This window comes from Coniosporium apollinis (assembly GCF_000281105.1).
Source record: "Coniosporium apollinis CBS 100218 chromosome Unknown supercont1.7, whole genome shotgun sequence".
In the NCBI taxonomy this organism is placed as follows: Eukaryota; Fungi; Ascomycota; class Dothideomycetes; genus Coniosporium; species Coniosporium apollinis.
Window position 1 is genome coordinate 573,047 of NW_006913269.1, and position 24,331 is coordinate 597,377.

At 54.6% G+C, this 24,331-nt stretch overlaps 11 protein-coding genes across 11 annotated transcripts; 8 read left to right on the forward strand and 3 right to left on the reverse strand.

Annotated features, from left to right (window-relative positions):
* Window positions 1-331: 331 nt before the first annotated feature.
* W97_02094 (uncharacterized protein) lies at window positions 332-556 on the forward strand (the record flags this gene model as incomplete). The annotated part of the gene is made up of 1 exon (XM_007779996.1): window positions 332-556. One exon carries the CDS (start codon window positions 332-334, stop codon window positions 554-556), a length of 225 nt encoding a protein of 74 aa, XP_007778186.1.
* A 292-nt stretch (window positions 557-848) lies between these two features.
* On the reverse strand, window positions 849-2,490 carry W97_02095 (uncharacterized protein; the record flags this gene model as incomplete). Its single annotated transcript, XM_007779997.1, has 4 exons — window positions 849-1,668; window positions 1,716-2,012; window positions 2,067-2,131; window positions 2,188-2,490. 4 exons carry the CDS (start codon window positions 2,488-2,490, stop codon window positions 849-851), a joined length of 1,485 nt encoding a protein of 494 aa, XP_007778187.1.
* Window positions 2,491-3,046: 556 nt separating this feature from the next.
* Window positions 3,047-4,595, forward strand: W97_02096 (uncharacterized protein; the record flags this gene model as incomplete). The annotated part of the gene is made up of 2 exons (XM_007779998.1): window positions 3,047-3,766; window positions 3,819-4,595. The coding sequence occupies 2 exons, from the start codon at window positions 3,047-3,049 to the stop codon at window positions 4,593-4,595; spliced, it is 1,497 nt and encodes a 498-aa protein (XP_007778188.1).
* Window positions 4,596-4,913: 318 nt separating this feature from the next.
* On the reverse strand, window positions 4,914-6,016 carry W97_02097 (uncharacterized protein; the record flags this gene model as incomplete). The annotated part of the gene is made up of 3 exons (XM_007779999.1): window positions 4,914-5,184; window positions 5,238-5,394; window positions 5,926-6,016. 3 exons carry the CDS (start codon window positions 6,014-6,016, stop codon window positions 4,914-4,916), a joined length of 519 nt encoding a protein of 172 aa, XP_007778189.1.
* Window positions 6,017-6,481: 465 nt separating this feature from the next.
* On the forward strand, window positions 6,482-7,558 carry W97_02098 (uncharacterized protein; the record flags this gene model as incomplete). Its single annotated transcript, XM_007780000.1, has 2 exons — window positions 6,482-7,196; window positions 7,251-7,558. 2 exons carry the CDS (start codon window positions 6,482-6,484, stop codon window positions 7,556-7,558), a joined length of 1,023 nt encoding a protein of 340 aa, XP_007778190.1.
* Window positions 7,559-7,929: 371 nt separating this feature from the next.
* W97_02099 (uncharacterized protein) lies at window positions 7,930-9,825 on the forward strand (the record flags this gene model as incomplete). Its single annotated transcript, XM_007780001.1, has 3 exons — window positions 7,930-8,041; window positions 8,097-8,220; window positions 8,277-9,825. The coding sequence occupies 3 exons, from the start codon at window positions 7,930-7,932 to the stop codon at window positions 9,823-9,825; spliced, it is 1,785 nt and encodes a 594-aa protein (XP_007778191.1).
* A 798-nt stretch (window positions 9,826-10,623) lies between these two features.
* W97_02100 (CK1/CK1/CK1-G protein kinase) lies at window positions 10,624-12,335 on the forward strand (the record flags this gene model as incomplete). The annotated part of the gene is made up of 4 exons (XM_007780002.1): window positions 10,624-10,752; window positions 10,817-10,886; window positions 11,105-11,253; window positions 11,307-12,335. The coding sequence occupies 4 exons, from the start codon at window positions 10,624-10,626 to the stop codon at window positions 12,333-12,335; spliced, it is 1,377 nt and encodes a 458-aa protein (XP_007778192.1).
* Window positions 12,336-13,736: 1,401 nt separating this feature from the next.
* W97_02101 (uncharacterized protein) lies at window positions 13,737-14,609 on the reverse strand (the record flags this gene model as incomplete). Its single annotated transcript, XM_007780003.1, has 3 exons — window positions 13,737-14,055; window positions 14,111-14,224; window positions 14,380-14,609. The coding sequence occupies 3 exons, from the start codon at window positions 14,607-14,609 to the stop codon at window positions 13,737-13,739; spliced, it is 663 nt and encodes a 220-aa protein (XP_007778193.1).
* A 3,799-nt stretch (window positions 14,610-18,408) lies between these two features.
* On the forward strand, window positions 18,409-20,039 carry W97_02102 (uncharacterized protein; the record flags this gene model as incomplete). The annotated part of the gene is made up of 4 exons (XM_007780004.1): window positions 18,409-19,011; window positions 19,082-19,689; window positions 19,741-19,817; window positions 19,870-20,039. The coding sequence occupies 4 exons, from the start codon at window positions 18,409-18,411 to the stop codon at window positions 20,037-20,039; spliced, it is 1,458 nt and encodes a 485-aa protein (XP_007778194.1).
* Window positions 20,040-21,074: 1,035 nt separating this feature from the next.
* W97_02103 (uncharacterized protein) lies at window positions 21,075-22,398 on the forward strand (the record flags this gene model as incomplete). Its single annotated transcript, XM_007780005.1, has 2 exons — window positions 21,075-21,118; window positions 21,255-22,398. The coding sequence occupies 2 exons, from the start codon at window positions 21,075-21,077 to the stop codon at window positions 22,396-22,398; spliced, it is 1,188 nt and encodes a 395-aa protein (XP_007778195.1).
* A 1,037-nt stretch (window positions 22,399-23,435) lies between these two features.
* On the forward strand, window positions 23,436-24,166 carry W97_02104 (uncharacterized protein; the record flags this gene model as incomplete). The annotated part of the gene is made up of 2 exons (XM_007780006.1): window positions 23,436-23,660; window positions 23,759-24,166. The coding sequence occupies 2 exons, from the start codon at window positions 23,436-23,438 to the stop codon at window positions 24,164-24,166; spliced, it is 633 nt and encodes a 210-aa protein (XP_007778196.1).
* Window positions 24,167-24,331: the final 165 nt, after the last annotated feature.

Below are 24,331 nucleotides of genomic sequence, written 5' to 3' on the forward strand. Positions count from 1 at the left end.
CGCGCCCCACGAGGGGACAAAGATGAAAGAGGGTAAGAAGGTTCTAGACTTGTCGTGGGGGAAAGTGTATATACTGTCAAGAAAGGGCCGTCGAGAGAGAATCGGAATTGAACACGACGACCTTACGTATCCCCGTTCGCTTTTGTTGTAGTTGCGCTGCACGGCAGACTCGTGAGTAATTCCTCCATATTCTTGATGCGAGCATCACTGGACAGCCACTTAATCCGCCGCAGGACCAACTTCTCACAATCTTTGAAGAAACCTTGCCTTTTCGTCCGTCAACCCATTCCAGCGCGCCCCAACCGCCACTCCCCAAATCAACCCGCCAGTCATGTGCTCCTACACCTACTCCTGGTACCACTGCGGCTGCGACTACTACCTCTGGGCCAACAGCATCGAGGTCTGCCATAACCGACTGCTGTCCGGCTACTCGTACGATGCATGGAGCGTCGACATGTGCAAGAACATGCAGGTCACCTGCGGCGGCTTCAGCAACTACTACTGCTCGGACTGCTCCGAAGATGTCGCGCTGGAGTTCGAGCTGGATGAGATATAGCCAGACAAAGCACATGTGGTAGCCGACTAGGTGAGAGTGCCTGAGTGGTGCACGTGGGACTGGCGGCTGACTCTGTTGGCTAGTAGACCAGAATGTTCCATAGTAGGCGTTGATATAGGGTGATATGGTACATATCAAGTCTTTGGAATCAGGCGCAGGAGGAAAATCGGGGTTGGTTTGTCTGTTGGTATTGCTTGCTTCGAGCGTTTGAGCGCAGGAGCACGTGGCGTTCTAGATTCAGTTTGCACTAGACTCAATATTCCAGTTCTTTCCAATCAAGGACAGTACACTGCTACTCCGTAACCCTCTTCTTCTCCCCAGCGTCAACGCGCTCGCCCACCGCCGGCTCTTGTTCATTGATGCTCGCCGCTACCTGCTTCACCCTCCTGCGGGCATCAATGTACATCATGAACTCACTATACGTCCTCGGCATGACCTTGATATCCTTATCGACCGTAAATGTATAGTTGAACTGCCCCGTCGGCTTCGCAACCCCATGTTCCACATCCCTAACCTTACTATCCACGCGCACCTGAATGCGCGTATACCGGCTCTCGCCCGTCGCATCCTTCTCGTCACTCACTGCATACACGAGCGGCGGATCGGTATACGTGATGGTGGCGGTCAGGTAGAGCACGCTGCCCACGGGGACGGGGTTCTGGAATGTGCTCGGGTCGAGCGAGACGAAGGTTGGCCGTGTGTGCGCGAAGGAGGCCGCGGCGCAGAAGGCGAGCTCGAAGGTTGCCTTTAGCAGGAACCCGCCGAAGATCATGAAGTGGTGCCGGTTGCGGTATTGGGGCTGCATTATGCTAGCGGTGCGCAGCACGGTGGCGTCCATGAAGTGGACGTTGTCGGGTTTGCGGAGGGCGTCGCTGGGGTCTAGGGGTGCTGTTAGTGAGGGGCTTTGGACATGGAGGTTAGAGGGCTTGCCGTGGTATTGCAGTTGGCGTTGCCAGAGGGCGTGGATTAGATCGCTCTCTTCGTCATTGGGCGTGTGCTCGAGGAGAGACGTCCGGGCGCGCTCCTTTCTGCGCTTGGAGTTCCGCTCGCCTCTCTCGAACAGACGGCGTTCTTCCTCTGTCTCGACGATGACGGGATTGATGGGTACGGGTCTAGACACGTTACCGAGGGCAGAGGCCGAATAACTCATTGTACATACTTCTTCGTCCCAGGATCTAGCGACACCATCGTGAAGGTACAGTTCAGCAGGACATCCTCGTCCTCGACTTTCTGACCCTCCTTGGGCGCCTTAGCAACTTGGATTGAAATCTCCATGCTGCTTCTGCCGGTAGCATAAGTCACCTGACCGCTGAGCTCGAGGTCGCATATCTCAGTCAGGGGGTGATTGATGGTGATTCTGTCGCAGGCTGCTGTAACCGTAGTTACATCCTCGCCTGTGTGCTTGTACGCAATGATGCCTGACAAAGCATCGAGGTCCATGAAAATGGTGCCAAGCCTGCAGATGGTCAGCTATACGCAGCGTCCTGAGAAGTGATTCCGTATAACAGACCTGATCTGACCAGATGAATTAAGGTAAGTATCAGACAGCCATGGATCTTGTGCAAGCGGCAGAATCTAGGACTGGATCAATCAGTCATGCACCTGTGCCCACACGCCAGGTGACAGCTTACCACGCTGTGGTAGCTGTCTGACATCCGCTTGGGCTCGAGGCTGCGGTTTGCGGGGGTTTCTGGCTTGCCGGAGCCTTGGGTAGGATCGTGGCCCTCATTCTGCTTCTTGCGGAGAGCTTCGATCCATGGTGTCTGGATCCTGGCTTGCGTCAATGCCTGGAATACCCCGTCTGTCGCGTGCCTCGTGGTTGCATGGAAGCTTCGTATGTCGACGCGTCGCAGTTTGGGAAGCTCCAATTGATTCTTCGCTACTCGCTGGGTACGTAGTAGCCGCTTCCATGCTGTTCTCGGTAGAGACGCCATTACTTCTGCTAGATTCTTGTTCAAGCTACATCTCAAAGACTGGGTGGTTGTTTGCTTTAACATTGGTGAGCTTGCGGGACGACCCGCTGCCAACGGGACTCCCTCCGCGCAAACTCCGAGAACCTCCGACCAAGCATCAAATTTCTGGAGAGACTCGATGTCCTTCAACTAGACAGGCTAAACCATATTCCGGCTATTTTGAGGCGGGCGAAGATGGTCGGTAACCAGACTCCATGTCTACAATAACAAATCTGGGACATCTTCGTCTGAGCTGCCCAAAAAGCAAACTACAGCTCGCTCTCAATGCGAGCATCACAACCTCTAAGGTGCAAAATGGCACACTAACCTCGCAGCACTTACATCTGAACAGTTCGGACTGGCTTACATCAAAAGCGGCATGGGTTTGCCGGGGTGTAGGCCTACAGCTGGAGCTTGAAGTGACTATAGATGGGAAGCCGTTGGACGATGAACGTCTTGAGTCGCTCAGAGCAGCTATTTACAAGGCCGACGTCTGTGAATATTCCAAACCTACAGGACGGATGCTAACGTCGATTAGATGTGGGCTCAGCTACGCTTACGAACATGGGTAGCGCCAGAGCACACAGGTCTTGACGGACTAGGCTCTTCGAAAGGATTGATAAGCATCAAACTGGATCATGATCGCCTTGAAGACGTACCGCAGAAGAACGTTCATCACCAGCTCTCCCTCGGCGGATCTTTTGCGGATGTCAAGCCTCCTGAAGGGGTGGAGCAAATCGCCCTTGAGGCCATCAACCTCAAGATTCGTGTCACTAAAACAAAACCTCCGAGGAAGAAGAGAAGACTTTGCGTTTCTGCCGACTCCTTATCCGGGCTGTACAACAGCCAGGAGGATGCGTGGTTTGAGAGCTTGGAAGAGGCAGCCTCACAGTCGAGCTTATATGAAGACGATATACTGCTGCTTGAAGGACCTCTACTGTGCACGTCGCCGTCAGATGAGCTTCTATGGGAGGAAGAGCGTCAACCTACGGATGGTCCTGGTCACGTGGATGCCGCCAACGTTCTACCTTCGTCGAAATGGACTACAGCTGCCTTGAATCCAGAGGACGAAGTCGATGAAGAACATGAAGACAGTGTCAGCCCAGACAAACTGACCCAGCTAGTTGATGCAGCCCTCCGCCTGACAATACGTGAGCGAGCTACCAAGCTCCCGCCCGGTCTGAAAGTCAAGAGAACCGATCTTGTGGCGAGGTTGTCTGAGTTCGCTCCCGCTTTGTGGAGTCCAGGTTACCTGCCGGTACTAAAACTCTGTTTCTCTGCTTGGGGTTCTAATTGCTGACAACAGGCAGGCTGTCTCGCAGCGTGCGGTCTTCATTCCCACAATCGCGCACGCGTTATCGAACAGCTTATACAAGAATGCTCGATCGGCGTCATTGCGATCTAAGATTGAGACGCTGGCTACGAAGTATACGGATCCCGCTGAGGGCAACTCGAGTACAGAGGACACGATCTTTCACGTGACCGCACCCTTGTCAGCGAGCGGTGCGTACGACACGATCTCTACAAAGCTGTGGCAGCTTCTGCAACGAGAGATCTTCGACGAGAAAGCTGCGAGACGACTGAAGCCGCTGAAGGTTCCAGAAGACGCAGTTGCTATGGCCAGACAGGATGGTGATGACCTACTGGAAGATCTAACAGCAGCCAACAGGCGAGACGACCTGCTTGCCTTCGCCGCTGAGAATGAGCTGTTAGATTGGGCCGACGACAGCCTTGACGATTACCCTTCGGATGATGATCTGTTGTTCGACCCGGAGCCTGACGAGCTGGAGGAGCCTGAAGATTTGGAGGACCCGGAGAGTCTATGGAATTCTATGCCCGCATGGCCTCCAGATCAGGGCGCTGATGATTCTGCTGAGGGTCTGCTTATGCCTGTTCCACGCAGGCCTGCTCGGTTGTCTTTTACTGATAGTGGCTTTGGGCAACGTATTTCACCCTCTTCAGAAAGCAGAAGCGGGGCAGATAGTTACCTCGAACCTTTTGTTGAGATGCACGAGATTGATATCGAACAAGGAAGGGGATGGACGCAGGACGGGACGAGCGATGGCGACATCATCATGAGCTTCTAGCAGAAACGGCGCCTGCATGCATACAACTCTTAATGTATGGGGCAAGTAGAGCTCAGCACAAAGTTGAGCGTTTTACATTATTCTTCATTGAATCGCTACCAAGTCAACTGCAGATGCTGATCCACAGAGGAGAAGCCATCGAGGCCACAATAACACAGCTCGACCAGCAAGAAAGTGCCAGCCAGTCATCATGATGGGATGGAGACTTGGGGAAATTCTAGCATGGCCAGCAACAACGTTCCACCAGCATACACAAGATCATCCTGCTAACTCCCACATACCCTCCCTAGAAACGCCTCTCCATCAACCCACGTCCCCTCACATCTTCTTACCCGACTCCTCTTCCTGCACGCTCAAGTCGCTGCTGCTCCCCGTAATGCTATGTTCGAGCTCGGCGGCTGAGTCCTCGGAGCCACCGCCGGGAACGGTGACGGGCCCGTGCAGCTCCTCCTCGAACACGGGCTCGGCCTCGACGGTCTCGAACTTGGTCTTGAGGGCGCTGCTTGGGCCGGTCGAGCTGCTGTTGGAGCGCCGACGTGGGTTTGTCATATTGTACGTGAAGTCTTGGACTTCGTCGCCGTCGCGGCCCCTGGGGTTGGACGGATTAGTAGATGGGGAGGTTTGTGAGGAAGGGGAGAGTACCAGTTGCCTTTGCCGCCGCCCTCTTTCTTCGTCTTCTTGGGGTCGGCGCCGGCGAAGCCGGACTTGGCGAAGTAGCGAGGGAGATGAGCTTCCGGATCGGCGGTGCCGTCAGCCAGGCCGACGTGGTCGCGGTCGTTGTGCTTGTGCGAGCGAGTCACTGCGTGAGCGTATAGTCAGCATTGGGTTTGACGATTCTAGGGACGCGGATAGAGCCTGATGTCGCTCGATGTCGCTCGTAGGAGATTGCTCCGTGAGCTTCCGGGAGCCCTGGCGTGACGCAATGGCGGGTTGCGGAGAGGGAACAGACTCACTGATATGAAGGAATGTATAGTACGGTGTAGATTGAGGCGGGTTACTGAGTATCTAGGATGGCTTGTAGGATGTTGCAGGTGTTGCAGATGTTCAGAGCTCGGGAATGGGTGTTCGGTGAGCTTCCCCAGCTGCTCTCGTGACCACAAGTGGAGCTCTGGCCAAGCCACAGGAGTGACGCCACCGTTCCGCTTCTGTACCTTGCAGGTCTGTCTTAACACGATGCAAGTGATTGGATCAGAGATGTTCGCGGCTCGGGATGGTGTATGAGCCGTTCGTGGAGGGCTCAGACAGCGTAAAGAACAGATGGAAAGCTCCCCATGGGGAGCGGGGAGCGGGGAGCTGATAGCCCTTCAGGCTGCGGGGTATGCCGACAGACAGACACAGCCCGGGAAGCTGTGCCCAGGCCTCCTCTCCAGTTCCGAGTCACTGCAGGATGCCGCCTGTGGATGCTCAGGTACAACGGGCATGCTCCCGCCCGCTGTCCCTAGGTTACCCTACAAACGACTCTCTTATCCGAAAGGCGTGATTTGGTGAGCCACTGTAAGTGACCAGGTCTACTTTAGAATGGTTCGCACCGTTTGCCTTGGTGGTCCTGAAGCTTCACAGCTGGGTCAGTCCTTGGATTGAGAGCTGCTTTTCAGAATGAGAGCGAAGGTTCCAAACAACATTCTGACGCGGCATGTTGCATACCCCGGATTCCGCTAACGGCCGCCTTATCTGCCAACTATGCTTCTTTGGGATTAAACTGCCGACTTTCGGTGCCAAGATCCGGCTCTGTAATCCGCATCACGCAACCGCGGCGACTTCCCGCGGAAATTTGTTGGATACGCTTTTGATACAACACTAAAGACACAACTCGCCATAACTACACTCAGGGCACTCCGCAACCTGAAATAACGCCTACGTTTACACCACAACGAACAGACCCCGCCATGGCGCCTTCAATCACGATAGAAAACACCTGCGACTTCGACTTTACCCCTCCTCCGCCCACCATGAAAGCGGCCTCAAGCCTGCGCACGCTGCTACTTGCACCGCCGTCAATATCAGCGCACCCGGAGGCGCTCAATCGCGTCATAGAGGCCCACGACCGCACTCTCACGGACATTCAGATGCTAGATCGTCTGGCCCTGGGCCTCGTTTCCCTTCCCGCCGCCACCTACGACGTTGTTCTCCTCCTCACCGATGCCGATGGAACAAGGGTAGAGAGCCAGAGACTTCTTGGGAGAGACGTCATGTCAAAGTTGGTACAGGCGCTCAAGGCTGGCGGGAGGTTTAGGAGTCAGGACGGCACGTTTGGTCTGGATGGCGCGGAGAGGACAGAGGCCATCTTGGCCGGTCTAGTAAGCGGAGCAGACAGTATGGTGAAGCCAGAAGACGTAGGGAGCGCTGCTGTACCGCTGCGACTTGGCAGGAAGAAGGCAGACACTGCAACAAACGGAGTGGCGAATGCCAACGGCGCGGTGCCACTCACATCAAACGGCAAGCGGAAGAGCATGTCAGATGAACCGATAAGGCCGGCTGGTGTGGGCTTTGTGGATTTCAGCGACGATTTCGGCATGCCGATAGTCACCGGCGAGGATGACGAGCTTATCGATGAGGACGATCTCTTGACGGAAGCAGATCTTGCTCGGCCTATCACACAACGTAAGTATCGACAGTTTTACTGCGAGAGAGCCTGTTACTGACTCACTACTTCAGCTCCCGAGTGTCGGCCCAAGGCGGGCAAGCGCCGTCGAGCCTGCAAAGACTGCACTTGCGGATTGAAGGAGAAGATCGAAGCAGAAGATGCCGCTAAGCGATCGGCCGCCGATAATGCTCTCAACGCCATGAAGCTGGATGCAGATGATCTGGCGGAAGTCGACTTTACGGTACAGGGCAAGGTCGGCAGCTGCGGCAACTGCGCTCTTGGTGATGCGTTCCGCTGCGATGGCTGTCCGTACATTGGACTGCCGGCGTTCAAGCCTGGCGAGGAGGTGCGGCTTCTCAACAACGATGTACAGCTTTGATTTATTATGTGTTGTTTTGCATTCGCGAGGAGCTCGGAGTGCGGATAGGTAGCCCAGGTTGGATTGGCTGGCATGATTGGTGTTCTGGCGTTTGAGTTGGGCTAGAAGGCGCTGTAGAGCGGTGATAGAGCAAAGGACAGCGTCAGGCAACATTGAGAGACTCTGGTTTCACCTCTTCAGACCTTGCGCCATGAGAGAGTCCATATGCATGCCTTGACACCTACGAGAGAATCACGTGATGGGCTCCCGCCGACTTCGACTTGTGAGATTGAAGTCTCGATATCGACCATTCTCGCGACAACACCCGATAAGCCTCCTCTCGATCATCGTACGTCCACGACCCATTGCGCCTCGCAGCGTTGCCTGTCATCATGGCCTCAAGACGCGACGTGGACGACATCCTAGGCTTAGATGCGGCACTGAAGCCCGTTCCTCCGCCTCAACGACAAAAGACGGTCCAGAAGACGCAGCAGAGACGGAAGGGTTGGTGAACACTGTGGGGTGAGACAAGGCGCATGTTATTAATTGCTTCGCGCAGGTGGCATTGCTCGAGAACTGGCCGACCTACATGGCGATCGCGATCAAGCACCGGTGGTGATCCAGGACGAGAGCAAAGCATATCGGGGCAAGAAATTGATCGACAAGAAGCCAGTGCAACGATGGTATCTATACCGATACATCATACGGAGCGCGCACAATGCTGACGGGTAGTCCGCAGGGCATGGACACCTTTCGTTAACTCCGCACGGTCAGACGGACTGGTCTTGCGACACTGGAAGAAGGCTAAGGTATCGCACAAGCCTCTCGAGGGGTCTGAAGACACCAAAGAGAATTTTGCGAGCACTGAACCCGAGGTGGAAGAGGATTCTGCGTTCGCCAAATACAACGTCCAGATAGAAACCCCACAATACACCGACGAGCAATACGAGGCGCATCTTCGCAACGATGACTGGTCAAAAGAAGAGACGGACTATCTGTGCCAACAAGTCAAGGCATACTACCAGCGGTGGCCCGTCATCGCGGATCGTTACGACTTCCAACCTTCCGAACCCTCTCAAGAAGCAGAACCTCCAGACGCCGCCGCAACACCGCCGAAGACCCTCAAACGCCGCTCCATGGAGGACCTGAAGCAGCGCTACTACCAACTCTCCGCCATCTGCATGACTCTCCAAACACCCGTCTCCCGCATGAACCCTTCCGAGTTCAGTCTCCACGAAACCCTTTCCAAGTTCTCCGCCGCGCACGAGACAACACGCAAGAAATATGCCGAAAGCCTCCTCCGGCGCAGTGCCGACGAGATCAAGGAAGAAGAATTCCTGCTCGCCGAACTGCAGCGCATAGCCCTCAACTACAAGAAGCTCGAGACAGAGCGGCAGGAGATCAGGCAAAGGTTGGAAGGACCGCAGACCTCTGGCAATACAAGCGTCGCGCAATACTCGACGAGTCCTGGGCTACAGCTTCTCTTTACCCAACTCATTACTGCGGATAGGGCCAAGAAGCGTGGCCGGCTGTCGCTGAATATGGGCGACATGATTGGGACGCCGAATGGCGCTCAAACGCCCGTCTCCGGAGGCGGACCCGGCCATCGCGATTCTATCAGTGTCGCGGCAGGCTCGGCCCAGCAGAAGAAAGGCTCTGCCCCGCAAGCTGCGGCTGCGACGCCTACCAATGGTCCCGCTAAACAGCTCTCCCCGCGGCAAGCGGCGCGGTTCGGGTACTCCACTCACGAGCGTCTCACATCTGGCGTCACCTTCAGGCTCGACAAGCTGCTCAAGATCCGGCAGGCGAAATCGACAATCCAGACGCAGAAGATCGCGGCCGCGCTTGCGGAGCTGAAGGTCCCAGAGCTGTTGCCCTTGCCGACGGAGCGGGCGTGCGATGCGCTAGAGCGGTTGGTTGGCACGATCGTGAAGCTGTTGGATGTGCGGAAGGTGCTTGAGAAAGAGGAGGCGGAGCTGAGAATTGCAGAGGAGACGCAGAAGGCACTGGAAGGGGGTCCGGGGGGGCAGGCACTGCAGGCGGGGGAGGAGCAGAGTGAGGCGGTAGATCCGGGAGAAGGGGAGGAAGGGGCGGATGGCGCTGCTGCTACCGCTGGGGGCGCGAATGGAGAGGCGGATGCTGATGGAGATGAGGATGTCAAGATGGAGGAGGCGAGCAGCGGTGCCATACGACCACCGTCTTCTGGTGCTGGGCAGGCAGGTCATAAGCGTTCCGCGAGCGTGATGAGCTCGGCTAGTAACAAGAGCAACAAGAGACCGAGGAAGTGAACTGTTAGTCGACTCGAGGGCAGTTCTCCGGGGCGGTTTGAGCGTATGGTACATGGCGGGATGCCAGCAGGTTGTGTACAGCATAGCGTCGGCGTTCTGTGAATTCTTCATCGAGCACGACGATGCTCAACAGTTCCGAGCGCTACGGCATCGATTCTTCGTGACGATAGCTGGGTTAATGTCACGTGACGTATATATCCATCGTGTAGCTCCTCTGGTTACCTAGTCAGCACGCCGCTCTATATCGAACGGTGCTCATAGGTTGAAGCTGTTAATTCGCCAGAACAAACATCCATCGGCCTTCTAGGGCTTCTCTCGTTCGTTAATGGCGGATTGCCTGCCGCAACTCATTTTACAGACGCCAGGACCTGTTCCACAGCCTCTCGCCTGGCCTGCCCGGAGTTTCCAACGGTTTCGCGTCTTCGCACCAGACATCAAACCACAGGAGCGCCTCTTTCCCTACCACCAACGACTCGAGCGCCCGCCCTTTCCAGACGTCCTCGACAGCTTCGGCGCCGTCTGGCTGTTATTGCTTATTTCAATCGCCGCGCCGCTCGTTGGTGGTTAGGCGAGGGATCCCTCCAAGCGGCGGTAGCGTCGTCTTGTTCTCCGGCGGCCCCTACTTGGCACGACCAGCCCTCCTCTGCCTCAACACGGCTGCGACGACCATCTCCCGCTCCTGCATCCACTCTACCCGCCTTGAAGACATACGTGCCGCTGATCGTGAACTCGCCTCAGCGCACACTCGGGACTTGCCACAGCCGTCGCCCGCCCCGACCGCCGAGGACGCAAACAACCATGGCCTCGTCGTCGTCCAACGTCGTCGGCGTCCACTACCGCGTGGGTAAGAAGATCGGCGAGGGCTCCTTTGGTGTCATCTTCGAGGGCACAAACCTCCTCAACAACCAGCAGGTCGCCATCAAATTCGTACGTTGTCGCGCCATTGAGCCCTACAAAGCCGGCTGGTAAGGCAATACTGAGAGACTTGTAGGAACCGCGCAAGAGCGATGCTCCGCAGCTGAGAGACGAGTATAGGACCTACAAGATACTCGTGGGATGCCGTAAGTAGTAGTGTTTTCTTACTAGTCGGCTTATACGCGTCGAAGGCAGGGTATACTGGATCGAGACTCTACTACGGCTATAACTTCGAGCCCGGCTGCAAAGGCGCCGCTCTTCAGCATGCCGAGCTCGACAGGCTAGAGCAATGGCCGCCGCATTCGTTCAGCATGGCTCCTTGTTCTTCGTCATGCAGCTGCGATACGTCGCTAACGTCCAACAGCTGGTATTCCCAATGTCTATTACTTCGGCCAAGAAGGCCTACATAACATTTTGGTTATCGATCTGCTGGGACCGAGCTTGGAAGACCTCTTCGATCATTGCAATCGCCGGTTCTCCATCAAAACAGTGGTCATGGTTGCGAAACAAATGGTATTTTACCCTCAGCCTTGTGCCATCCGAACGTGCAACTTACACTATACCAGCTTTCCCGCGTCCAGACGATACACGAAAAGAACCTTATCTACCGAGACATCAAACCAGACAACTTCCTCATTGGCCGACCGGGCTCGAAATCCGCAAATGTCATCCATGTAGTCGACTTCGGCATGGCGAAACAGTATCGCGATCCAAAAACAAAGCAACACATACCTTATCGGGAGCGAAAATCACTTTCGGGGACGGCGCGTTACATGAGCATCAATACACACTTGGGCCGAGAGCAGTCACGGCGAGATGATCTGGAGGCACTAGGGCACGTGTTCATGTACTTTCTACGAGGCGGACTACCCTGGCAAGGCCTGAAGGCGGCAACCAACAAGCAAAAATACGAGAAGATTGGCGAGAAGAAACAGACGACAGCCATCAAAGACCTCTGCGACGGCTACCCCGAAGAGTTCAATAAATACCTCTCCTACGTGCGCAATCTCGGCTTCGAAGATCAACCTGACTACGACTACCTCCGCGAACTCTTCACTCAAGCCCTCAAATCCACCGGCGAGGTCGAGGACGGCGAGTACGACTGGATGAAGCTGAACAACGGCAAGGGCTGGGAGGCCATGAAAGCGCACCCCTCAGCCGCACACCTACACCACCCGAACGCAGTGCCCAATTCCTCAAACCGCGAACTGCACGGCCAGAACGCCCGCATCTCCAAAACCCCCGTCCCTCCGGGCCGCCTGGATGCCGAGCTCCCCAAACCAGGCGCCACGCGCGGCGCGCCGGGCGTCAATGCCCGCCAACCGGGTACCCGCAGAGACCAGGTGCCGTACCATCCAGACATGGCGAAGAGGCGGAGTACGGCGGATCTGGGACCTCCAGAGGGGAGCACGGCGGCGCAGTTCCAGAATAGCAGGCAGAACCTTACGCCGCCGGGGGGGCTGCAGACGCAGCAGGGAACCTCGCCACCGACGGGAAACGTGCAGGCGGCGCCGAGGGCGCAACAAGCACAACCTGAGCAGAAGGAGTCGGCGTTCAAGAAGATCATGAAGGTGTTGTGCTGTGGTGAGTTTTGAATTCTCGTCAGGTGTTATTCCAGGCTCGGTCGTTGCTGCACGAGGAACGTTGCCATCGGAGAACGCAGCAAATCAAGTGTCATCACTGACCTGTGCGTCTAACAGCAGGATAATCGCCGCAGCCATTACCAACCATCCCCATCTGTCACCCTTCCCCACCTTTTCCACGACGGTGCAGCTTGATCACTTTGCATTCTTGGCGTTCTCGGGCTTGTGTCGTGTCTCTTTGGGCAACGGGTAATTAATCAATCGACTCATTACTGTCTCCTCTGTTCGGGGCCAAAAATTAGCGGGGGGCGTTGCGCAAGATGTCTTTTTGCTTTGACTTGTTTCTTGTATCTGTCTGTCTCTGTGTTCTGTCTGTGGGCCGAGGCGCGGCGCGGCGCGGCGCGGCGTGGCGGCTTCCTGTATCGCTAGATTCGCATCTGGGGCAGGCGCTCGTTTTGTGTTTCTGTTCGTATCATTCTCTATCGGTGGGGCGGTGCGATGCGATGGCCTGTCTGGGGTGCCTTGGGGCGGGTAGACGGGACTTTTTGGGCTGCGCGGGAGGGCAGGGGGTTTCTACTGTAGCAGAGTAGTTAAATGAGAGAGACGTAAGATCGAGCAAGCTCACGTTTCCGGACTAACGACGTTTGACGGAACCTTCAGCGAACGAGGCATGTACTTGAAGTGATCTGAGGCCGCATCCTACTGCGTGTCATCTCTTCGTTGCATTAATGTTACACATTACAGCCTGTGAGCGACTAGCGAAAACAGGCCGAGGAAGTTGAGACAATGTCACAATCAATTGGGCTCGAGCTACTTCATCCCACAGTATCCTCTCCTCAGGTGGTTCCTCGTTATGCGTGCGGCCCAGATATCCTTAGAAAGGACCACTGATCCGCTGCCACACCGCTGAACCTCCTTCCCCGACAACATCTTCCACGCAGGAATCCTACCATACCCAACAAGCAGCGCGCCGGTTTCGTAAACCAAAACACCTTCGTCGAAAACCACATGCCGTGACATGGCTGAAAGGGCCGTGTTCTGGTGTTCCGGCCTCGAGCATTGCAGTTTTGTCGCTGGCTCGACCTGCGGTGCGTCCGCAAGCGGGTTACGTCGGCGGTCCAGTGCAGTGTTTGTAATCGCTCAGGCCTTCCATGCGTCGGCGGCTTCGCGCTGGATGATGGCGCCTCTGTGGGTGTGGAGTTGTGAAGCCAATCGTGTGGTTTATCGACCGTCTGTAGCTGGCTGTGGTGGCAGTAGCGATGATGATCCTTGATGTGGTCCTTGATGCATCTTCCTCACGGAGGCGATGAATAAGTAACCACTGTCCCAACACCTGGCCAAGCCGTCTGATAGCCACTGATGAGCCGCAAGGTGTGGGCCTGCACGGCGTTCGACTGTAAGAGGACCAGATCATCAGCGGTGAGATCTGTCCCACCATGAATTCCGCTCAGCATTTTGTCCACGCGGAGGCATGACAGTTGCCTCGGAATCCCTTCTGCCCGCGGATCTTGGATAGACACCAAAGCTCTCGCGTGGATCCTGGTGACCCGGAGACTCACTCATGCTTCCGATCTGAGGCTGCTGGAACGGCGGCCAAGTCCTCCTGCTCACAAGACTGTCTCTGTCTTGCTCTTCGGTTTCGTCCAGGCGATCGTACGATTCAACGAAGCTTCCTAGAAGCACCTTGTGGATGTCACCCTGGACCGCGAATATTTCGTGATCGATCATGTCCCTGTTTGATCGGGTCAGTTGTCTTCAGCCACTGATCAGGGAAGAGAGTAACATACTCAATGCCGTAAAGAACCACATCGTTGTCCAGGTGCCTGAGTCTCCCTACGGCGATTTCGTCGTCCCCGAACTGGACGAACTCAATGCTTACTGGCCGTCCTTTTATGACTATCCTTTGCCTTTCAAGTCTTTGGCGGAACCCGATGACTTCTCTTCTCACTTGATCTGGATCTCTCATGCCAGTCCAGATTCCATCTGTGAGCACAATGAGTGTGAGATCTTTAATCCGCTTTCCCTTTTTCTTGGCTTCGGCTCGTCGAAGGAATACTGGTCGAAGATTCCTTTGAGTGCTGCGTGCATGTCCGTCTCAAGAACACTCTGCTGGTACTTCGGCCTTGCTCTTTCCATAGCTTTCCTGAGGTTCGACTCGCGCTTCGTGCAGGAAACGGCAACTTTGCTTTCAGTGAAGCTGAGATCTATCCCATCTTTGTCCTGACCAATAAGCTTTAAGAAGAGAACCTCGAGTAGGAATGTCGCCTCGTCCCAGAACTTGTTCATGCTGTCTGCGTTGTCGACGAGAGACTTCTGCGAAGAGAGAGGAAACTGTTAATCTTGATTTGCGGATATTTATTGGGTAGTTGGATCAGTGAGCGGGCTGGCTCACACTGTCCCCGTTCTTGTCTCTGAAATAATGACTCGGCAGAGAATCCTTCTCTACTCCCCTGAGTGGTTTGTGTCGACGAATGGATTCATATGCCTGAACGACATTCTCTTTGGGCTTCCTCTTTGGCGTGACCGCTTGCCCGCCGCGATTCGAGAGTGACATCATAGATGAACCGTACGTCTGGGGTACTTCCGGCTCCGATTCAGCCAAGAGATGAGTACACACTGGAGGTCCCATACTTCGTTGACCGAAACTAGAGCCCCTCTGTTGAGCGGATGCTTACGATTGAGCCGAATAAAACGAGCTTCGATCATCATTGTCCTGGATTGATGGTTGATCACTACTTGGGTCGTCCTCAGCTATGTTCTCTAATACAACTTGAGGGATGGTGGCTTTCGTAGCTCGGTATGATGACGAGTCTTTCCACTGGCCGCCAAACACTTCTCATCGATGAGAGGTCTTCATCAGAGGAGCCTGGGCTTTTAGAAGTACTTCTTCCCGGGCTTTACGATCGTCGGGAATCACTCCCGGTCCTGGTCTTGATCCGGCAGTCGTCGAAGGTAACTTTTTGTCCATGTCAATCAATCTGTCCCTTATGTTTTCGGTGGCAAGGGGCATGGTAACTGCGTCGCATGATGGTAGGATTGCCTTCAATTCGTGCCAGATTTGTCCAGCAGTAGCTCTTTCATCGCCATCGCTGATGAACATTCTTGCATCAACCATATTAAGGACGTGAGAGGTGATTGCATCGATTCGACGTACGGAGCTGCGCATCAAGGTGTGCCAATTTCGTACATCATCAAGGACGTCTTTTCCGTCATGGAAGTAGTCACCTGGCGGAAGCGGTGGGCCCAACGGTGCAACCACAACGTGTGTTCGGTCTTCAATTATCCTCTTGATTGCATCTTCTCGCACCTTGCTGAACTGGGTGATGCCCTGATAACCAAGAACCACCCATGTGGCTGCCATCGAGAACACGCAGCCGAGCGACCAAGTATCAATGGTAAGAAACCAATGGTAGTGAGTAAGCGATGACGGAAGAGCTTCCAAGGCATCCGGTCCCCCATCATGCCAAGGCTTATGATCTTATAGTTCGGAAGTTCCAAATCTAGCGCAGAAGCTCTAGAAAGGGCTAGCGGGCGACTCGAAGATCCGGTTGACAATCGCACGACTCCGTTTAAACGATATCATACGATTTGGGATCGCACAATTCGGAACACTGGCCGCACACTCTAGGAATATTGAGACGAAAATGATGGAGAGGCCAACACACAAGATGATAATGACTCTGAGGAAAGAGAACGCTTGGTAGCCGTCAACATTACGGACCTTCATTGCGAAGACAATTCGACATTTGGTTTTTCTACAGGGTTCGAGGAAGCCTGTCAGGGACCACGATTTAGCCATACGGACCCAAGTCGGCGTTATTAGCTGTCCACTCCACGGCGAGTTGATGGCCCCCAGCAAAGTTTCGAACCAGCCGTGGACCTCGATCTGCTACTATAAGATGTTGCCTGTAAACTCGACAAGACAACTGCTGGCAAGTGGGGATGACGGGCCCATGCTCGAGACGATGTTGAAGGTTAATGCCAGATTGGTCGCGAGGATCACTCTACCAGTAGTCGCATACTAATGGCTGTTCAAGCCGATATATTTGTATTCTTTTGCTATACCGACGATCGTCTGGAGGTTGGTACAAGCGCTCGTTGTTAAATCATAAATAAACTGGATGCTGGTCCGCACAATCAATAATATTCGTGTAGCGGTTTCGTCCATAAAATCCGAGAGCCCTTCCCAGAGGCTCGTTCGATAAGGACTAGATAATGTTGAAAGCTTGTGGATAATACATTGAACTATGTGCAGAGCAGAGAGCGCTGATTTGACTGTTCGGTGCTCGTAAGGCTTCGACCTGTATCCACCCCCGATGTTAAGCATCCATACGGGGTAGATCTGGTAGCCGACTTCGGCAGTCCCGACATGAGTGCTGTAAGAGGCAGTCGGACTAGTGCCAATCACTGATCTCAGAGATTACTTCAGACTGCCTGTCTACTTCCAGCTTCTAAGGATAAGTTGACCTAGTTGGAGGCATGGAGTGGCAGCAGGTGGTCACTTTTCGGATATGCACTTGGTTTTCATGCACGATGTTGATGCCAGAATCTCCGCCAGTATCCATAGCGCTGGCGTTCAGTCAAAAAGCTTCGTTTTGGGCATAGAGACACGGATGTCCGCCGTGTGGATCCGCTTCAAACGAGCAGAGAACTTGGAACGTGTTGTAGTCCGGTCTCCGTCGAGGATAGGCCAAGCAGCTTCCACCGTTCGGACTTGGCTGGTGACAATCTCTGGCATGTGCTTGTGCAGTAGGGGCATAGTCGACGTTTCGCTAATTTGAATCGTCTTGGAAAGCCCAAAATTCGCAGGCGCCGGATATGATGAGCACGATGTTGCTTTTGTAGGTCTCTCCAGCGAGTTTAACGACGAATACACTGGTAACAGGCATGGTATAGAAATACAAAGAGCGGCAGCAGTGAACACAGGCCGGAGCAGCGCTTTACATGCTCGACCACGGCAGGCGGATCCGAACTCAGCAGCTTCTGATGGCTTCACTAGCCTCGCAGTATTGTGTGCATACGCAATCCTAGGGTTTCCGAGCACACCATCTGGGCGCGTCTAACGGGCAGTCTGTATGGTGCGTTTCCTATATTATACGAAATCCTTCAAGCACTTATTGACTGAGAACGCTGCGAAGATGCGGTGGGCGCGCTGTTGAACATTCAGATCTCGATCTATCGGCCTAAAGACATACCTGAACGCCATCTGCAGCCTACCTATCGGGTACAGAGAGGTGGTGAAAATCTTGTATCAGCAAGCACGACAGGATGTGAGGCATGAAACCAAACTGGAGTACTGGTCTGAAAAAGTAGGTGCATTCCAGTATGCAAGCCAGATCCGCTTTCGGTTCTCAGCTCCATTTCCGGTATAGCGCTCGTCGCCGGGCAAGCATCTGTCGATAGGGCAGCCGGGATGGCAAAGAAGGTCGGAACAAGCTCCTCCTAATGTTAGTTGTCCGGGGTGATCCACGCTTGCAGAACTAGGATCTTACCGGGATACGGACTTTCAGCACCCTGGCTCGCTCTCGGGGATTGGCGCGGAGCTGGACGGGCGGCAGGCGCGGCGCGACGATCAAGCTTTTTTTTGCCAGACTAGATGTCGCTTGTTGTGGTCGCTTGTTCGCTTTGAGGCTTTTGCTCTCGCATGACTTCATTGGCACTTCAGAAGGTTAGTTCTAATCTTGGCAATTAGAGCATTTGCAGCCGAGCAAAGAACTGTGTAGAGCCTCCGAAGAGGTGCTTCTTGACATGTCGGTCGGTCTTCGTGTTATCGTGGATGTCACACGACACCGGCGTCCCACCTAAAACGCATGTCAAACGGATGCATGCTTCCTCGATTTTTTCTTGCACTGAGCAATGGCGACAAGATCCGCAGTGTCTGCCGGCCGCCAGCGGCTCCCATCCACGCTACCGCCCGTCTGTTTCTATTTAAATTGGTTCGGCCTTCGGATCCCCATATAAGCGACACAAGCTGATTCCGGATTCAGAAGCCTTTCAGAAGCAACAGATAACTAGACGTCGCCATGGTTTCCTCCTGTGTTACTCGCTCTGCCCGTGATCCCTCGACTCGACAACGCTCACAGCAATGGCTCAAATCCGCTACTTCCACCTGACGCTTTTTCTATCCGCGGTCTGGTTTACCTACCATGTCATCCGCCTCGCTCGTAAGGCTTTCACAGGTCCCCTGAGCAAAATTCCCGGCCCCTTGGTCTGTCGATTCAGCAATCTCCCCTTGAAGCTTGCAACTCTCCAAGGCCGCCGAGTGTTCTTCGTGGATGGACTCCATCACAAGTATGGCACTTGCGTCCGCATCAGCCCCGAGGAGTTCTCAATCGTGGACCTGCCCTCCACGCGTGCCATCCACAAGGTTGGCGGCAACTATGGCAAATCTCTATGGTACGCGAGGTTCACAGGCGAGACTGATGGGGTGCAGTCCATGTTTTCGATTGCGGATTCGAAAGAACACAGTCAGCGTCGAAAGCAGTTCTCAAATGCCTTCTCCGAAAGGGCTCTACTGGAGTTCTGGGAGCCCCTTGTGGAAGGAAGGGTGAAACTTGCCGTGCAGAATATCAAAGAAAAGGCCCAGACCGGCGGAGCAGATGTCCTGGCATGGTTCACCTTCATGGCAACCGACGTGATCAGCGAGCTGGCTTTTGGCAGAAGCTTCAAAACCCTTGAGGCTGGTGAAGTGTGTTTGACCCGCTTTGCAGACAATCTGCAGGCCGCGCTTTCAAAACGTGGTGCTGACACCTTTGCAGAAATCTCCCTACCTCCACGACCTCGAGCACGCTGCCATCCGTGACATGCTCACAGAAGAGCTGTCCGTGATCATGAAAACGATATGCTACCTGCCCATTCCCGCTCTGCAGCACTTCCTTGGCTCCCGCCAGCGCCTCATCGAGTACGGCCGCAGTTCTCTCCAGCGCGGCAAGGTCCAAGAGAACGACATGACCATCTTTTCCAAAGTGTTCGCCGACAATGGCGTCTCGGCCAACAGCTTGTCCGACTTCGAGAAAATCCGCGAAGCAAAGAGCATGATCATCGCAGGGACAGATACCACAGCCATCACCCTAACGTATCTGGTTTGGGCTGTCCTGAAACATCCAGAGGTCCAACAAAAGCTTGTTGAGGAAGTCAAGACATTGCGCCCCGACTTCAGCAGCCAAGACGCAAGGAAACTACGATACCTGAGCATGGTTACTGATGAGGCGCTGAGACTCTATGGCGCTGTTCCTGGGGGCCTCCCACGAACTGTTCCAAAGGGCGGGAGGGAGTTGGGTGGCTACTTCTTTCCTGAAGGGACGGTCGTGACGACGCAGGCATACACCCTGCATCGAGATCCGAGCGTATTCGCACAACCGTTGGAGTAAGCTTTCTAGGACTCTTCGACCGCGCTACCGAATTAACGATATCGTAGATTCAACCCGGAGAGGTGGGAGAGTCCCACAAAGGAGATGACAGATGCTCTCCTGCCATTCGGTGCAGGCTCAAGGAGTAAGTCGACTGTTGCTCATGTTCTTAAATATACTAACCGTTACACTTCCAGTATGCATCGGCATGCATCTTGCTAAGATGGAGATGGCTCTCGCTGCGGCTACCTTCTTCCGTGAATGTCCTACCGCTCGACTCTCGTCAGCAATGACTGATGGTATGATGGAGCTCGAGAACTATTTCCTGGTCGCGCCAAAGGGTCATAAGTGTGAGGTGGTGATGTAATGGACATGTAGGCTTATAGAGGTAGAAGAGGGCAGAGGCGTTGGATTTCCCACATATTCAAGGATCCGTTTACAGCGTGATGGACAGCTCGAGTGTACGCCTATCCATAACGTGAAAGCAATTAGGTGCGCTTCAGTACTTACTTCCGATGTGTGATCCATGCCTCGTCTCTCTCTACCCAAGGAGTTCCCACAAGAATGCCCAGATCTGAACATCTCCGCCTCGCTCCATTAGGTATGGAACGCGCGAGGTCAAGATCAGGGCATAGGGCTTCGCAAGGATATCCGGAGAATTGTCCCGAAGACTGGGGTTCCGCGACTTGGCGGCAGAACGCCTCTGTTTTGCTCTAACCTAAAAAAAGGTCGACAACGACCTGCACCAGTCTGGTCGTACGTGCCCGCGACATCCGCTCGTTATATACGAGCAGTTGAGAGTGCACATCTCTGTATGCGCCTGGTTCGGGAGGCCTTGCTGCCCGCGCAGCTCACCACTGCAAGATGGACCTGTCAGCTCAACCGTCGCTCATAACAAGGCTTACCCAACCGTCTACACTCTTCGCAATCGCATGCCTGAGCGTCTCCTTCCTGGCTCTGAGGTCTGCTTGGAAGACTGGATCCGCTACGCCAGTAGAACACGGCACCCACAAGCACACTCAGCGACCTTCCGGCGAACAGAGCAGACAGCTGTCTGGCCCGCATCTCCATGGATCAAGTCTTAACTCGCCTCGGAGAGCCACGGTTGATCGCAAAGACAGCATCTCAGTCATATCGCATTACTTGAGGTCGTTCTATCGTATCTTGGGTGATCTTTACTCCATCCCATGCGATGAGAACTGGTTCCGCGATGTGAGGTCTGTTCTTGAGCGACAGATAGAGCTCTGCATCGACGGCTCACGAGATTTGGAAGGGGCTTTACGCGCTCTGAACGACCCATTGGAGCTCGATTTGGACGTTGCGGCAGGCTTGAAGACTGCCACCGTTGGCTTTGCATCCGCCTGCAGCTCGTTTGAACTTCATGTTCAGCAGCTGAAGCAGCATGAGGGGGCGCAACGCACTGAGGACGCCGCAGCTCACGAGTCTGTCAGTTTAAGCCAATTTGCAAGCGTCTTGTCTTCGGTCCATGAGACCTTGGCCACCGCAAAGTCTTTGACGCTCAGCCTCAAACTGTACCCACGCCCAAAGCCCCAGCTATACTCACAGCTAACCTGTTCGGTAGTATCTCAGCATCTGGCCCCTTGACAGACCAGTCTCAACAACGCATAGAGATTCGAATATCCGGCCACGAGCTCAAGACACTAATTGAAGAGCCGCCGAGCAACGATGAGCTACCTGCGTACAGCCCGCCGACCCAACCACTTCCGGGGTCCTTATCAACTACATCTGCCAAGACTGAAGCCATAACTCCGGCTAGCGAGAGAAGCAATTGCTTCGATGAAGAGACACGGGAAGCGCAACAGTCAGGAACATTGGTCAATGATCTGCATTCTGCGATCGAGCAGAACGATTTACGGAAAATAAAGCACCTCCTGCAAGAGGGCGTAGATCCAAACGCTCAGTCCGGCCGACTTCAACGCAACGCCCTCCATCAGACAGCCCTCCACAATCGCGCGGAATGTGTGCGCCTACTGGTTGATAACGGGGCGCTGGTAGATGCGGAAGAGGGGAAGGGAGACACGGCCCTACATCTTGCGACATGGAAAGGCCATGCGGAAGTCGTAGACGCGCTCCTTACACACGGCGCCGACATCGACCGACTGAGCGGTCGAGATGGAAACACGCCGCTATGGTGCGCGATCTCGAAAGGGGACTCTGCGTTAACCGAGCTCTTTCTCGACAGGGGTGCCGACCCAGACATCCGCTCATCAACAGACCTGCTACCGTTGCATCACGCTGCTGTGTCTGGTCAAGACAAGCTATGCAAGCTGCTCGCAGAACACGGCGCGGATATCCACTGCCGAGACGGAGAAGGCAATACTCCGCTGCATTACGCGGCAACGACCGGCCAAAAATCCGTCATTTCTGTGCTCCTGCATGAAGGAGCGCGACACAGCGATGTCCAGAACCAGGGCTTGTCTGCCCTCCACTGGGCCGCGCACAAAGGCCACAGGGACGCACTGGAAGCCTTGTTGGATGGCGATGCCGAGAAAGATCTGCTGGCAGACTCCGCCACCACTCCGCTCCACTGCGCCGCGAGCCGCGGACATCGTGCTTGTGTCAAGCTTCTTCTCGACGCAGGTGCGGACCGCACAATATGCACTGCATCGTGGGATGGTAACTCTGGCACCGCAGCGGAGCTTGCTCGCGCCAACGGGCACGCGCAGATCGCATCGATGATACAGTTCTACACTGGCTTGAAGTGAAGCTGGTTGTAGTCCGGGTATTTGAGTCTTTGGTCTTCCGTGCTGTTGGTTTGTGTTACATGGTCTCGTAATTTTCCGCACATTTGTCAGCGCTATACCCATCTCGGTTTGAATGAAATTTGCGTTTGGTTCCAAGCTTCTATCTTTCGGGTCTTCTTCAAGGTCTTTGCTCGAAGCCATACGAATATACTGGTAGCAGATTTATCTAGGAGTCGTCCCGAGACACAACGATGCGTAGGGCCTTGACGCAATACTGAAGCACGGCCTGCTAACGCCGCTTGTGGCGATGTCACTTTCGCCGTAATTCAGTACTCAACCATGCGAGCATCGAACATTAAGCGGACCCCGCCATCGAGAGTCGCCTAGGGACGTCACAACGCGAGTTTGTGCAAGCGATGCTTCTTTGTCCAGGTACACAAGCGCGATCGAAGTCGATTCCCTGAAACTCTTGATTGGATATAGAAGATGCCGGTCCTCCGTTCCTGCTTGCTTGTCTGCCGCCGATCTGCTGCCAACCGAAGTCTTGATTCCTCCAAGAAAGCTCTCTTGGCCCGTGCTTTTCTGTCTTGCAGCGGGCTAACAGGCCTCGGCATTCGCTAGCTCGATCTTGACATGCGACCATCTCCCTCCAGACCCGGAGGCGGGTCAACCACAGGCTGGGGTTTTATATTTGGCTTGTAGCACAGCGACGCCAGACAATAGCTTGTCCAGACTTCTGCAACACAGGCTAGCCTACACGAGTACGAGCTACGAGTCTGCAGAAGCCTGGAAACAAAGAGACTTTTGCCGTACGACGGACCAATGCTTTACAAGGGCATCCAGGCCTTCTAGAAGAACGCTGATCAGAAGACTATGACAATAGCTTCAGACCATCGCAGCTGCGTCAAGCCCAGTCAAGGCCTGCTCACACAATGGCAGGTCAATCCGGCAGTTGCAGAGTGCCATAAAAGTCGGACGTTTTTCTTCTATAGATCATCAATCTCATTCATTCTCAGCATCGTATCAACACACTCTCGTTTTTCCAGCAGCACTTCAAGATGTTGAAATTCCTGTCCCTCTCTTGCCTCGTGCTCTCAGCGCTCACCTCCGCCTCCGCCATCCCCTCAGACGACGACGACAAGAAAGCCGGAGAATGCAAACAGCGCGGCAAGGAGCGAACCTATGTCGCAAAGTACGACGACCTCCCCTTCACCGAGAGCCCCGATGACTCAACCCCTATCGGCAACAACTACCTCGGACTGAAGTACACCAACTTCTACGTCGTAAGTCGCTCTTCTCCACCGTCTCGCCTACCAAGCCGCCTTCATGCGACGTATATCTACTTTCTCGCGCCAAACCAGACAATCTAACGGCCACACAGGACGCCTACGACGGCGGCATCAACCCCTCCTCCTCCCCCAACGTCGCCATCTCCTACGACTGCGGCGCCGCACCGCGCAGCATCGCCGTCGCGAAGCCGGGCGACAACTTCGACCTGCTCAGCACCTACATTGCGTGCAACGCGGGCTACCCGCAGGGCGCCTGCCGCACCACGGTAACCGGCACGCGCAAGAACGGCAACAAGATTTCCCAGGAGCTCGTGTACCCGGCTTTGGATAGCTCGGTGCCGTTCGTGATGACCAAGGTCGAGTTCACGAATAGCAGCAAGTGGAAGGACCTCGTGAGCGTGAGCTTTGGACCGTCGCTCTTTGTGGACGAGTATGGGGATGAGAGGTGTGCGGCTTTCCAGATTGACGACTTTACGTATGCGAAGAAGGATTGTACGTAAGGCTGGGGTTGTGGAGGTAGCGCTGTGTTGGGTCGCGAAGCCGGTTGCCGTTCGGAGCGGCTGTCATGGTTTACTAGAAACGTAAAGATCTGCACGCGTTTCTTCTTACTTGTCTTTGTGCCTGAAAACGCCGGCTGTGGTGGCGAGGTCTACATATCCAACTCC